This window comes from Mauremys mutica, chromosome 1 (assembly GCF_020497125.1).
Source record: "Mauremys mutica isolate MM-2020 ecotype Southern chromosome 1, ASM2049712v1, whole genome shotgun sequence".
NCBI lineage: Eukaryota > Metazoa > Chordata > Testudines > Geoemydidae > Mauremys > Mauremys mutica.
In genome coordinates this window covers 119,514,970-119,527,066 of record NC_059072.1, presented here as the reverse complement: position 1 = coordinate 119,527,066, position 12,097 = coordinate 119,514,970, and the positions used below count along the sequence as shown (strand labels likewise).

Here is a 12,097-nt window from a genome sequence, read left to right as displayed (position 1 = left end):
ATCAGTTTGAAAGCAACTAGAAGATAAGAAGAACATAAGAATGGCCATACTGGATCAGACCAGTATCCTGTCTTCTGACAGTGGTCACTGCCAGGTGCTTCAGAGGGAATGAACTGAACATGGCAATTAGCAAGTGTCATCCTGTCATCCTGTCCCAGCTCTGGCAGTCAGAGACTTAGGGTCACCCAGAGAATGAATGAGTTCCACAGATTGTGTGTTGTATGCAAAAGTACTGCCTTGTGTTTGTTTTAAACCTGCTGCTTATTAATCTCATTGGGTGTCACCTTGATTTTGTGTTATATGAAGGGTTAAATAACACTTCCTTTTTTCACTTTCTCCATTATTTTAGACCTCTATCTTATCTCCCTTCGTCACCTCTTTTCTAAGCTGAACAGTGCCAATCTTTCTACTCTCTCCCTATATGGAAGCTGTTCCATACCCCTAATAATTTTTATTGTCCTTCTCTGAACTTTTTCCAATTCTAATATATCTTTTTGAGATGGGGAGATCAGAACTGCACACAGTATTGAAGGTGTAGATGTACCATTGATTTGTACAGTGGCATATGATATTGTTCTTTTGACTGCTGCTGCAAAATGAGCAGATGTTTTCAGAGAGGTGATACGTAACAGTCAACCTGGATTTGTCAATAACAAATCATGTCAAACCAACATACTATCCTTCTTTGAGATGGTAACAAGCCTTGCAGATTGATAAAGCTGTAGATGACAGCACCATCAGACAGCTGGTGAAGAAGTGGCTCCACCTTCCCCAGAGGGCATGCACGGACATCATCTACATTTCCCACAGGCAGGGCAGCGCCAACGTACCTCGGATGGGTGACCTGTGCGATGTGGCGGTGATGACCCATGCCTTCCGCCTCCTGACGTGCCCGGACCAGACGGTGAGGCGCATCACCCAGGAGGCCATACGGGACGCGGTCAGGAAATGCATCGCCAGGGCCCCCCCCAAGCGGGACATTGCCACTTACCTCAGCTGCTCTCTGGAGGCTGAGTTCGGGAGAGAGGGGGGAGACCTGTCCTCTCTCTGGCCCCGCACCCGCAATGCCTCGAGACGCCTGGGTAAAAGGATCGGCTGCTGCTGGAAGTGGTGCGAGGAGCACCGGGAGCTGGGCATACTGGTGCCACGCGTCAAGACCCCGGACCACACCATCATCACCCCAACCGCCAGAGCCATGCTAGAAAGGTCCCTGAAAGGTGCCATCCGCTGTCACTACGCCGAGAACCTCAAACGGAAGCCGGACCAGGGCAAGGTGTTTGAGGTGTCCAGCAAATGGGATGCCAGCAACCACTTCCTCCCCAGGGGCAGCTTCACCAGGTTCGCCGACTGGCGGTTCGTCCACAGGGCCCGACTCAACTGCATTCCCCTCAATGGAGCCATCCGCCACGGCAACCGGGACAAGCGCTGCAGGAAGTGTGGCTACGCAAACGAGACCCTGCCACACGTCCTGTGTGGTTGTAAGCAGCACTCCGGAGCCTGGCGGCACCGCCACACCACCATCCAGAACTGGCTGGTGAAAACCATCCCGCCGTCTCTGGGGAAGATCACCCTGGACTCCGCCATCCCCAGGACAGACAGCCGACTGCGACCCGACATCGTCGTGACGGACGCAGAAAAGAAGAAGGTCCTCCTGGTAGACGTCATGGTGCCTTTCGAAAACCGGTCACCAGCCTTCCACGAGGCCCGAGCACGGAAGGAGTCGAAGTACGCCCCGCTGGCTGAGACCCTGAGAGCCCAGGGCTACGAAGTCCAGGTACACGCCCTGATCGTGGGAGCCTTGGGCTCGTGGGACCCCCGCAATGAGCCGGTTCTGAGAGCGTGAGGGGTCGGTCGACACTACGCCCGGCCCATGAGACAGCTCATGGTGTCCGACACCATCAGGTGGTCCAGAGACATTTATACCGAACACATCACCGGACACCGCCAATACCACACCAAGTAACCGAGACCACCAACCAGGGAAATAACCCACTCCCTTCCTTGATGGACCCAGGGACGCACCCCACTCATGTACTTATCCGCTCCACCGATACTGACTTGGACTCCTTATTCATTCCATGGGTGGTGTACCCGAGCCCACTTATCCACTGACACTTTAAAAACCCTTGCACCCCAATCTGGGTCTATGCCAGTTATGCGATATGTATGTATCTTTTCATCCTTACAAATGATATCTGTAACCCCCCATAACCCAAGCCTCACCCCAGATGTACAGTACCTTCCCTCTCAACCTGTGTATATTTCATTTCAAACATTCACTTTAATAAAATTTTTAAATCTATTATATAGCTCGACTTTAGTAAGGGTTTCGATACTGTCTCACATTATGTTCTGATAAACTAGGGAAATATAGCCTAGATAAGCCTATAATAAGGTGGGTGCACAACTGGTTGGAATACCATACTCAGAAAGTAGTTATCAATCGTTCAGAGTCAAGCTGGAGGGGCATATGGAGTGGGGTCCTGCAGGCCCCTGTCCTGGATCCTGCACTATTCAATATATTCATAAATGATTTGGATAATGGCCTAGAGAGTACACTTATAAAGTTTGTGTACAATACCATGCTCGGAGGGGTTGGAAATGCTTTTGAGGACAGGATTAGAATTTAAAATAATTTTGACAAACTGGAAAAATGGTCTGAAATTCAGTAAGGACAAATTCAAAGTACTACATTTAGAGAGAAATAATCAATTGCACAAGTACAAAATAGGAAATGACTGCTAAGGAGGCGTACTGCAGAAAAGGATCTGGGGGCTATAGTAGCTCATAAAATTAATATAAGTCAACAATGGAACACTGTAGCAAAAAAGAAAACATTTTGGAACACAAGGGGGGGCAGTATGAACAGCTGTGTGGGTTCACAGATGGGGGGGCTGTGTGCACAGCTGTGAAGGGTTGCACAGGTAAGGATGGTCTGTGTGCATGGCTGAAGGGGGGTGCACAGATGGGCAGTGTGGACACACAGCTGTAGGGGATGCACAGATGGGCTGTGCACTGATGAGGGGGCCTGTGCCACACAGGTGGGTGGGAGGATATGCACAACAGTGGGGGTTGCACAGTGCAGGGGGACTGTCTGCACAGCTGTGGGGTCTGCGCACTGGTGACGGGAGCTGTGTGCACAGCTGAGGGGAGTGCACAGAGGAAGAGGTGTGTACAGGGGAGAGGGGCCGCGTGCATGGCCGAGCGGTGCCCTGGTGGACCCGACAGCTCAGGGACCTGCAGTGGGGGCTGAGATTTTCTTACAGTGCAAACCGGGGAGCAGGTGTTTAGACCCCAAGAGGCTCCCGCGCCCCGCCCCGCGCTCCCCGGCGCGCGCCCCACTCACTGGGCGGTTGGGGGCCGGCGGGAAGTGGTGGGTGTCGCGCGCGCGCGCGCGAGGCGGGAGGGGCGGTACCTACCCGCTCGGCGCAGGTGACTCCCGCAATCCCCCCTCCCACCACCACAAACCGGCTCCGCGCAGGGAGGGGAGCCGCCATCTCGACGCCCGGACCCGGCAACAGCAGAGGGTGGGAGGAGCCCTGGTCTACGGTGCGCGGCGGAGCTCAAACCTCCCCCCTTCGCGTTTGCGGCGCCGCCTGCCCAATACCTCCGCACACGTGACGCTAATGGCAACCTGGCCGCGGAGCCGCTGCTGGGGCAGGATCAGGCCTTGAGCGAGGGCAGGGCCTGGAGGCTGAAGTCTGCTGAATCCTGCGCCCGGCAGCCGTCAGGGGCCAGGCTCCCGTTGTTTGCAATGGGGGCAGGGTCACAGGGTGACCAGAGAGCAAATGTGAAAAATCGTGATGGGGGGGGGGGGGGTAATAGGAGCCTATATAAGAAAAAGACCCAAAAATCGGGACATCTGGTCACCCTAGTCACAGTAGTGTCAACCCTAGGAGTTAAAAAATACCGAGTCACCCACCCCACCCCCAAATCCTGAGATGTAACCCCCCCCCCCAGTGTTATCTAAATTTGGGGCCTTTGCCTTCTGGTTTTCAACCCATTAAAGCTCGGTGTCCTCCACAGCCTTGAGCAGGAGAAAGAAAGAAAAGCTGAGAGATGTATGCACTCACAGCACCCCAGGGATATTAAAGAAAGAAAAGGGGTCTCTAAGGAAAATACCAACTACCATGAGACTAATGATCAAACAACAGAAATAGCAACCAGCTAGGTTGTCTGTAACTCGCCTGACAAAGTAGCTTGCCCCTCTTGTATCTCAGATTGAGTGAAAATGTTGATGTGACAGAAAAGCACTGCTCAAAAAGCTGCCACGCAGCATCACTACTGCCCAAATTGGGGAAAACCATGTGTCTGTTATTGACATTTTGGTCTCTGCAGGAAACTAACTGATACCCTCCTAATTGTGTTTGTCATCTTGATACTACTGGACTCAGCGTCCCTGTCAGTCAGCAAAATCCAGCCAAGCTATATAACAATTGTGCTATGTGTAGAAGAGACACTGAATAAATCATGTTTGCCCCGTTTTGTCAACAGAGCTTTAAAGGGCCCTGTAATAAATAAAGCTGAAGTTGATGAATAATAAATATACATTTAGTTCCTGTCTACACCTTAATACCTCATCAAAAAATTGATCATCTGATCTGGGCTCAGTCCAGGAATAAGGCTGCTGCAGCATGTCTGAGGGCTGAGTCACTACAGGCTCTGCTGGAGGGGTAAATCAGAGCACCTGAGTGAGCAACCCTGGTCTTGCTGTGGGTTTGCCTCACCTAGTGCTACTAAATATACAATTTAGTACATTATGTACTTCTAAGAAGAAATGGCCATAAATAGCCAGAGAGTGATCTTGTGTTTTCAAGAGAACATATTTTGTGTTTATCTACACTAGGCTAGCAGCTTCAAAATCGTAATACATGAGGTCTTTGTTCTAAGGAAACTCTTGTTTGATTATTTAAAACTGGAGGCAGACATCCTGTTTATATCTCTCTCAGGCCTGGATTACACTTAAAAATTAGATACGGTGCTTAGGGCTGTGAAAAATGTTGTGCTCTGAGCACTATACATAGGTTGACTTAATCCCCACTGTCGACGCAGATAGGTTGATAGAAGAATAATTCTATCAATCTAGCTACTGCCTCTCAGAAAGGTGGATTAACTAAATTGACAAAAAACCCTCTTGCATCGATATAGGAAGCGTCTACCCTACAGTAGCAAATATGTAGCACATTAGCTGTGCTGCTGCAACGCTTGTAGTGTAAATATGCAGTAGGGTTTGTCTTCAGTAGAAAATTTGCTTGAGTTGGAACATGACTTTGAAGTGTCATGTTAATGAACATGACATTAAATATGACTTTGTACTCAATGTAGATGGGGCAAGTCATGACACTGTGCCAGCTGATCATGACTAGTCCTACTGTAACTATAGGTTTAATTACAAACAGCTGATAGGATACAGTTTGTCCCTGTCTACACCGACAGCAAGTTTTGTTTAACATCACATTAGTTGACATGACTCTTTAAGGCCTGGTCTACACTATGAGTTTAGGTCGAATTTAGCAGCGTTAAATCGAATTAACCCTGCACCTGTCCACACAACGAAGCCATTTACTTCGACATAAAGGGCTCTTAAAATCGATTTCTGTACTCCTCCCCAACGAGAGGAGTAGCGCTGAAATCGACATTGCCGGTTCGAATTAGGGTTAGTGTGGACGCAATTAGATGGTATTGGCCTCCACAGTGCACCATTGTGACCGCTCTGGACAGCAGTCTGAACTCGGATGCACTGGCCAGGTAGACTGGAAAAGCCCCGCGAACTTTTGAATTTTATTTCCTGTTTGCCCAGCATGGAGAGCTGATCAGCACACGTAACCATGCAGTCCAAGAATCGAAAAAGAGCTCCAGCATGGACCATACAGGAGGCACTGGATCTGATCGCTGTATGGGGAGAGGATTCTGTGCTAGCAGAACTACGTTCCAAAAGACAAAATGCCAAAACATTTGAAAAAATCTCCAAGAGCATGATGGAGAGAGGCCGCAATAGGGACTCGCAATAGGAACTGACTACAGTGCCACGTGAAAGTTAAGGAGCTCAGAAAAGTGTACCAGAAAGCCAAAGAAGCAAACAGATGCTCCGGGGCAGAGCTGCAGACATGCTGCTTCTACGCTGAGCTGCATGCAATTCTGAGGGGGGCACCACCACTACCCCACCCCGACCATGGATTCCGCAGAGGGGGTACTCTCAGCCATGCCTGAGAATTTTGCGGACGGGGAAGATGACGAGGAGGAGGACGAGCTTGCGGAGAGCACACAGCACACCGTTCTCCCCAACAGCCAGGATCTTTTCCTCAGCCTGACTGAAATAGCATCCCAACCCTCCCAAGGTGGTACCCTAGACCATGAAGCCGGAGAAGGGACCTCTGGTGAGTGTACCTTTGTAAATATAAAGCATGGTTTAAAAGCAACCATTTTTTAATTATTAATTTGCATTCGTGGCCAGTACAGCTACTGGAAAAGTCTGTTAACGTGTCTAGGGATGTTGTGGAAATACTCCAGGGACATCTCCCTGAAGCTCTCCTGGAGTACTCCAAAAGCCTTTGTGGAAGGTTTCTGGGGAGGGCAGCCTTATTCCATCCTCCATGGTAGGACACTTTACCATGCCATGCATGTAGCAAGTAATCTGGTATCATTGCATGACAAAGCCTGGCAGCATAAGGTCCCGGTGTTTGCTGGCATTCGAGTAACATCCGTTCTTTATCTCGCTGTGTTATCCTCAGGAGAGTGATATTGTTCATGGTAACCTGGTTGAAATACGGGAATTTAATTAAGGGGTCATTTAGAGGTGGCCGTTTCTACTGGGCTGTTTGCCTGTGGCTGAAAATAAATCCTTCCCACAGTTAGCCAAGCCGGGGGAGGGGGGAGCATTGGCTCTGAGCTGTTTGCGTTTGGCTAGCAGGGATCTTCCCTGATACCAGCCACGCAGTGGAGGGAGGGGTAAAGCGATCGTCCCAGATAATTGGATGGGTGGGGGCGTTAAATTGTTTTCTGCTGCTGCATGTTAACACGAAAACCACAGCACTCATCGGTCTTTGCTTGGTATAGGAAAGGAGGGCGCTGCTTTTATGAAGGTTGCAGAAGCCGAAAGACAATGGCTTACCATGGCCGCGTGCAAGCCGAATTCTGTTGCCCGGCCCTGCGTCTGTGATCTCTAACACCAAAGCCACAGGCACTCAATATTAAGATGCAAAATGCGACCTTGTACCAAAATCACATGTGCTATGTAATGTGAATAGTGTTGTTCACCATGAAAGAGTATACCCATTGTTCTGTAAAATGTATCTTTTTAAATACTTCTCTCCCTTTTTTCCCTCACGCAGCTGCAAATTTTTCAAGTCTCCCTCCTCCGTCCCGAAGACTATCTCAAATAAGGCGACGAAAAAAACACACATGAGATGAAATGTTCACTGAGATCATGCAGTCAACCCGCAATGAAAGAGCTCATCTGAATCAGTGGAAGGACACAGTATCAGAGTACAGGAAAGTGGCCCATGAACATGAGGACAGGAGGGATGAACGTGAGAACAAGACGGACACTCGAGATGAGAGGTGGCGGCAGGAAGATCAGAGGAGGCAGGATGCAATGCTGGGGCTACTGCGGGATCAAGCGGACATACTCCGGCGTCTGGTGGAGCTTCAGGAACGGCAGCAGGTTCACAGAGTGCCACTGCAGCCTCTGTTTAATCCCCCTCCCCCCTCCCCAAGTTCCATAGCCTCCTCATCCAGACGCCCAAGAACGCAGGGGGGGAGGCTCCATTCACCCTGCCACTCCACCCCAGTAGACAGCCCAAGCAACAGAAAGCTGTCATTCAACAAGTTTTGAAGTGGCCTTTTCTTTCCCTCCTCTCCTCCTCCCACACCCCACCCGGGCTACTTTGTCAGTTCTCTCCCTATTTTTATAATCAATTAATAAAGAATACATGGTTTTTAAATGATAATGACTTTATTTCCTTTGCAAGCAAGCTGTGATCGAAGGGGGGAGGATGGGTGGCTTACAAGGAATGAGTCAATCAAGGGAGTGGGTTTTCATCAAGGAGAAACAAACAGAACTGTCACACCATAGCCTGGCCAGTCATGAAACTGGTTTTCAAAGCTTCTCTGATGAGCAGCGCTTCCTGGTGTGCTCTTCTAATCACCCTGGTGTCTGGCTGCATGTAATCAGCAGCCAGGCGATTTGTCTTAACCGCCCACCCCACCATAAATGTCTCCCCCTTACTCTCACAGAGATTGTGGTGCACACAGCATGCAGCAATAACAACGGGAATATTGGTTTCGCTGAGGTCTAAGCGAGTCAGTAAAGTGCGCCAGCGACCCTTTAAACATCCAAATGCACATTCTACCACCATTCAGCACTTGCTCAGCCTATAACAGCTCCTGACTACTGTCCAGGCTGCCTGTGTATGGCTTCATGAGCCATGGCATTAAGGGGTAGGCTGGGTCCCCAAGGATAGCTATAGGCATGTCAACATCCCCAGAAGTTATTTTCTGGTCTGGAAAGTAAATCCCTTCCTGCAGCCATTTAAACAGACTAGTGTTCCTGTGATGCAAGCGTCATGAACCCTTCCCGGCCATCCCACATTGATGTTGGTGAAATGTCCCTTGTGATCCACTAGTGCTTGCAGCACCATTGAAAAGTATCCCTTGTGGTTTATACACTGGCTGCCCTGGTGGTCCGGTGCCAAGATAGGGATATGGGTTCCATCTATTGCCCCACCACAGTTAGGGAATCCCATTGCAGCAAAGCCATCTACTATGACCTGCACATTTCCCAGAGTCACTACCTTTGGTAGCAGCAGGTCAGTGATTACTTTGGCTACTTGCATCACAGCAACCCCCACAGTAGATTTGCCCACTCCAAATTGATTCCTGACTGACCACTGTCTGGCATTGCAAGCTTCCACAGGGCTATCGCCACTCGCTTGTGAACTGTGAGGGCTGCTCTCATCTTGGTATTCTGGTGCTTCAATGCAGAGGAAAGCAAGTCACAAAGTTCCATGAAAGTGCCCTTATGCATGTGAAAGTTTCTCAGTCACTGGGAATCGTCCCACACCTGCAACACTATGCGGTTCCACCAGTCTGTGCTTGTTTCCCTGGCCCAGAATTGGCATTCCATGACATGAACCTGCCCCATTAACACCATGATCTCCAAAGCGCCGGGGCCCGCGGTTTGAGAGAATTCTGTGTCCATGTCCTCATCACTCTCGTTGCTGCATTGCTGTCGCCTCCTCCTTGCCCAGTTTTACAGGTTCTGGTTCAGCATAAACTGCACAATAATGTGCGAGGTGTTTACAATGTTCTTGACTGCTGCGTTGAGCTGAGCGGGCTCCATGCTTGCTGTGGTATGGCGTCTGCACTGAAAAAAGGCGTGAAACGATTGTCTGCCATTGCTCTGACGGAGGGAGGGGCGACTGAGACATGGCTTACAGGGAATTATAATCCACAAAGGCGGAGGCTTTGCATCAAGGAGAAACACAAACAACTGTCACACAGAATGGTCCCCTCAAGGATTGAATTCAAAAGCCTGAGTTTAGCAGGCTGTTGATTTCATGGAGGGAGGGGGGAGCAAATGAATACAAAACAAATCTGGTCGATTTCTTGTTTTGATCCACTCCATCTATCTTTTACATCTTAGGCTGGCAGCAGACAGTGCAGTATGACTGCTAGCCATCATCATCTCCTGGCTTCTCACCAGAAGATGCTACATTATGACTGCAAGCCATCGTCATCTCCTGGCTTCTCACCAGAAGATGCTGCATTATGACTGCAAGCCATCGTCATCTCCTGGCTTCTCACCAGAAGATGCTACATTATGACTGCAAGCCATCGTCATCTCCTGGCTTCTCACCAGAAGATGCTGCATTATGACTGCTAGCCCTCAACATCTCCTGGGCGCTCGGCAGAAAATGGGAAATGACCTGGCTGAGTCACTCCCATCTCTGTATGCTGACGATGGCTTTCAGTCCTAATGCATCATCTGCTGCCAAAAGGCAATGAGCTGCTGCTGTGTAGCAATGCAGTCCCACGTCTGCCAGCACCCAGGAGACTTATGGTGATGGTCAGCTGTGCGGGCTTCATGCTTGCCGTGGCATGGCGTCTGCACAGGTAACCCAGGAAAAAAGGTACGAAACAGTTGTCTGCCATTGCTTTCACAGAGGGAGAGGGGGGCCTGACGACACGTACCCAGAACCATCCACGACAATGTTTTTTGCCCCATCAGGCATTGGGATCTCAATCCAGAATTCCAATGGGTGGGGGAGACTTCGGGAACTATGGGATAGCTATGGGAGAGCTACCCACAGTGCAACACTCCAGAAGTTGACGCTAGCCTCGGTACTGTGGACGCACACCGCCGAATTAATGTGCTTAGTGTGGCCGCATGCACTCGATTTTATACAATCTGTTGCCAAAAATCGAATTCTGTAAAATTGGAGTAATCCCGTAGTGTAGACATACCCTAAGATTAGTCATGTTCTCACACAAGCCCTTACTTAGGATCTGTCTAGACTAGGAAAAATGGTGTTGGTTTGTTTTTTAAAATCATGTTAACTAATACAAGTTAACTAATATTATTTGATACTCCACTTAGAACCTACTGTAAATACAGTTTAACACCTTTAAAATCATGTTAACTGTTGTACCCATCTGAGATTACATGTCAGGCAAGTGGTTCCACAGGGGTGTAAGTGTCTGCTCACTACATCACATTGCAGGATTAGAATTTACATTTGTAATGTGCTTTGGGATCTTAGCAGATTCAATGTGTTATATAAATGCTTGATATAAAATACTTATTACTACTCTTTAGTGACTAGACCAGCTGGCTCTGACAGTTACTTGGTCTTTCCTAGACTAGAATAAAAGTATATTATTAGAACGTGAATGTGTTTTAACAAGTTTGAAAAGTCTAGTATAGACAAGGCACATTGCCTTTAACGTGATTAGACAGTTGAGTTAAAGCCTACAGGGAAGCCTCGGTTTTAATTCGACCAGCTCAATATGTATTAAAATATACACTGCCTTGTCTACAGACTTTTCAAATGTGTTAGCTCATGCATTGGCGCCGACTCCGTGGGTGCTCCAGCCACCGGCACCCTGCCAAACAGCACCTCCCCCTTCCTCCCAGTGCCTCCCAACCACCACAGATCAGCTGTTCCACAACATGCAGGAGGTGCTGGAGGGGAGGGGAGAGCAGCAAGGGCTGGTTGCGCTCAGGGGAGGGGGCAGAACGGGGGCAGGAAAAGGTGGGGGCAGGGGTGGGGACTTGGGGGAAGGGTTGGAATGGAGGTGGGGAGGTGGAGCATCCCCCAGCACATTAGAAAGTTGGTGTTTCTGAGTTCATGTGATAACTAACATGTTCTAACATCTACCTTTAAATCCTAGTCTAGACTAGACCCCTTCCCAAACAGATGTCCTGTGAGAAATACCAATGACATGCATTTCATCATGCAGATGCTGAAAATATCTAGTAACTGATGCATTTGTAGACATCCCTAATGATATCAGGAAATCAGTCTTGGTCTTGGAAACAGTGACTACCTGCTGATTGTTAGTAATAAATATTTTTTTGTTTTGACTTTGTCTTTTTTAAGAAGTAACATTTTTTCCCAGTACTGAAGGTAATTTCGCAATCCAGACAATTGCTGTCCATTTTGGTCATAAACTGAATGCTGTCTTCCATACACAGTCTGTCCTACAGTAATTACCTGAATAAATGACCTAACCTAAACAATGCAAGAAATTGGATAGGCTTGTGCCATCAGATATAAATACACTTCCCATATTTTTATCATTGGCATATGACAGCAAGATAAAAAGAAATTTTCTTTTCTCTTTTAACTTGATGTATTTGCTCCTGAATGTTAACTGTTTCATTACTGTCACCATTTACAAAATTGGTTGAATAAAGACTTTACTAAATACTTCGGACCAAAATCAGATCTGGTGAAAATGGGTTCAACACCATGGGCATCAATGGAGTTGCACACACTCAGACTGGCACCTAATCGACAGCAACCATGAAAGACAAATGTAGCTCTATGAACATATTTCCATATTAATAATGTTTTTATAAAAATATTTAAAAACA

At 48.4% G+C, this 12,097-nt stretch overlaps 1 protein-coding gene across 2 annotated transcripts in view; it reads right to left on the bottom strand.

Moving 5' to 3' along the window:
* Positions 1-3,626, bottom strand: part of PYROXD1 (pyridine nucleotide-disulphide oxidoreductase domain 1) — a 30,159-nt gene extending 26,533 nt beyond the window's left edge. Inside the window, exon 1 of one of the 2 annotated variants that reach the window (XM_045001903.1) lies at positions 3,608-3,626. Coding sequence is in view for 1 of the 2 variants with exons in the window: in XM_045001902.1 (XP_044857837.1) it covers positions 3,420-3,497 (78 nt within the window). In the remaining variant the exon portion in view is untranslated. Of the gene's footprint in view, positions 1-3,419; positions 3,564-3,607 lie in introns of those variants that run through there. The other variant, XM_045001902.1, reaches the window with a different exon arrangement.
* Between the last annotated feature and the right edge of the window lie 8,471 nt (positions 3,627-12,097).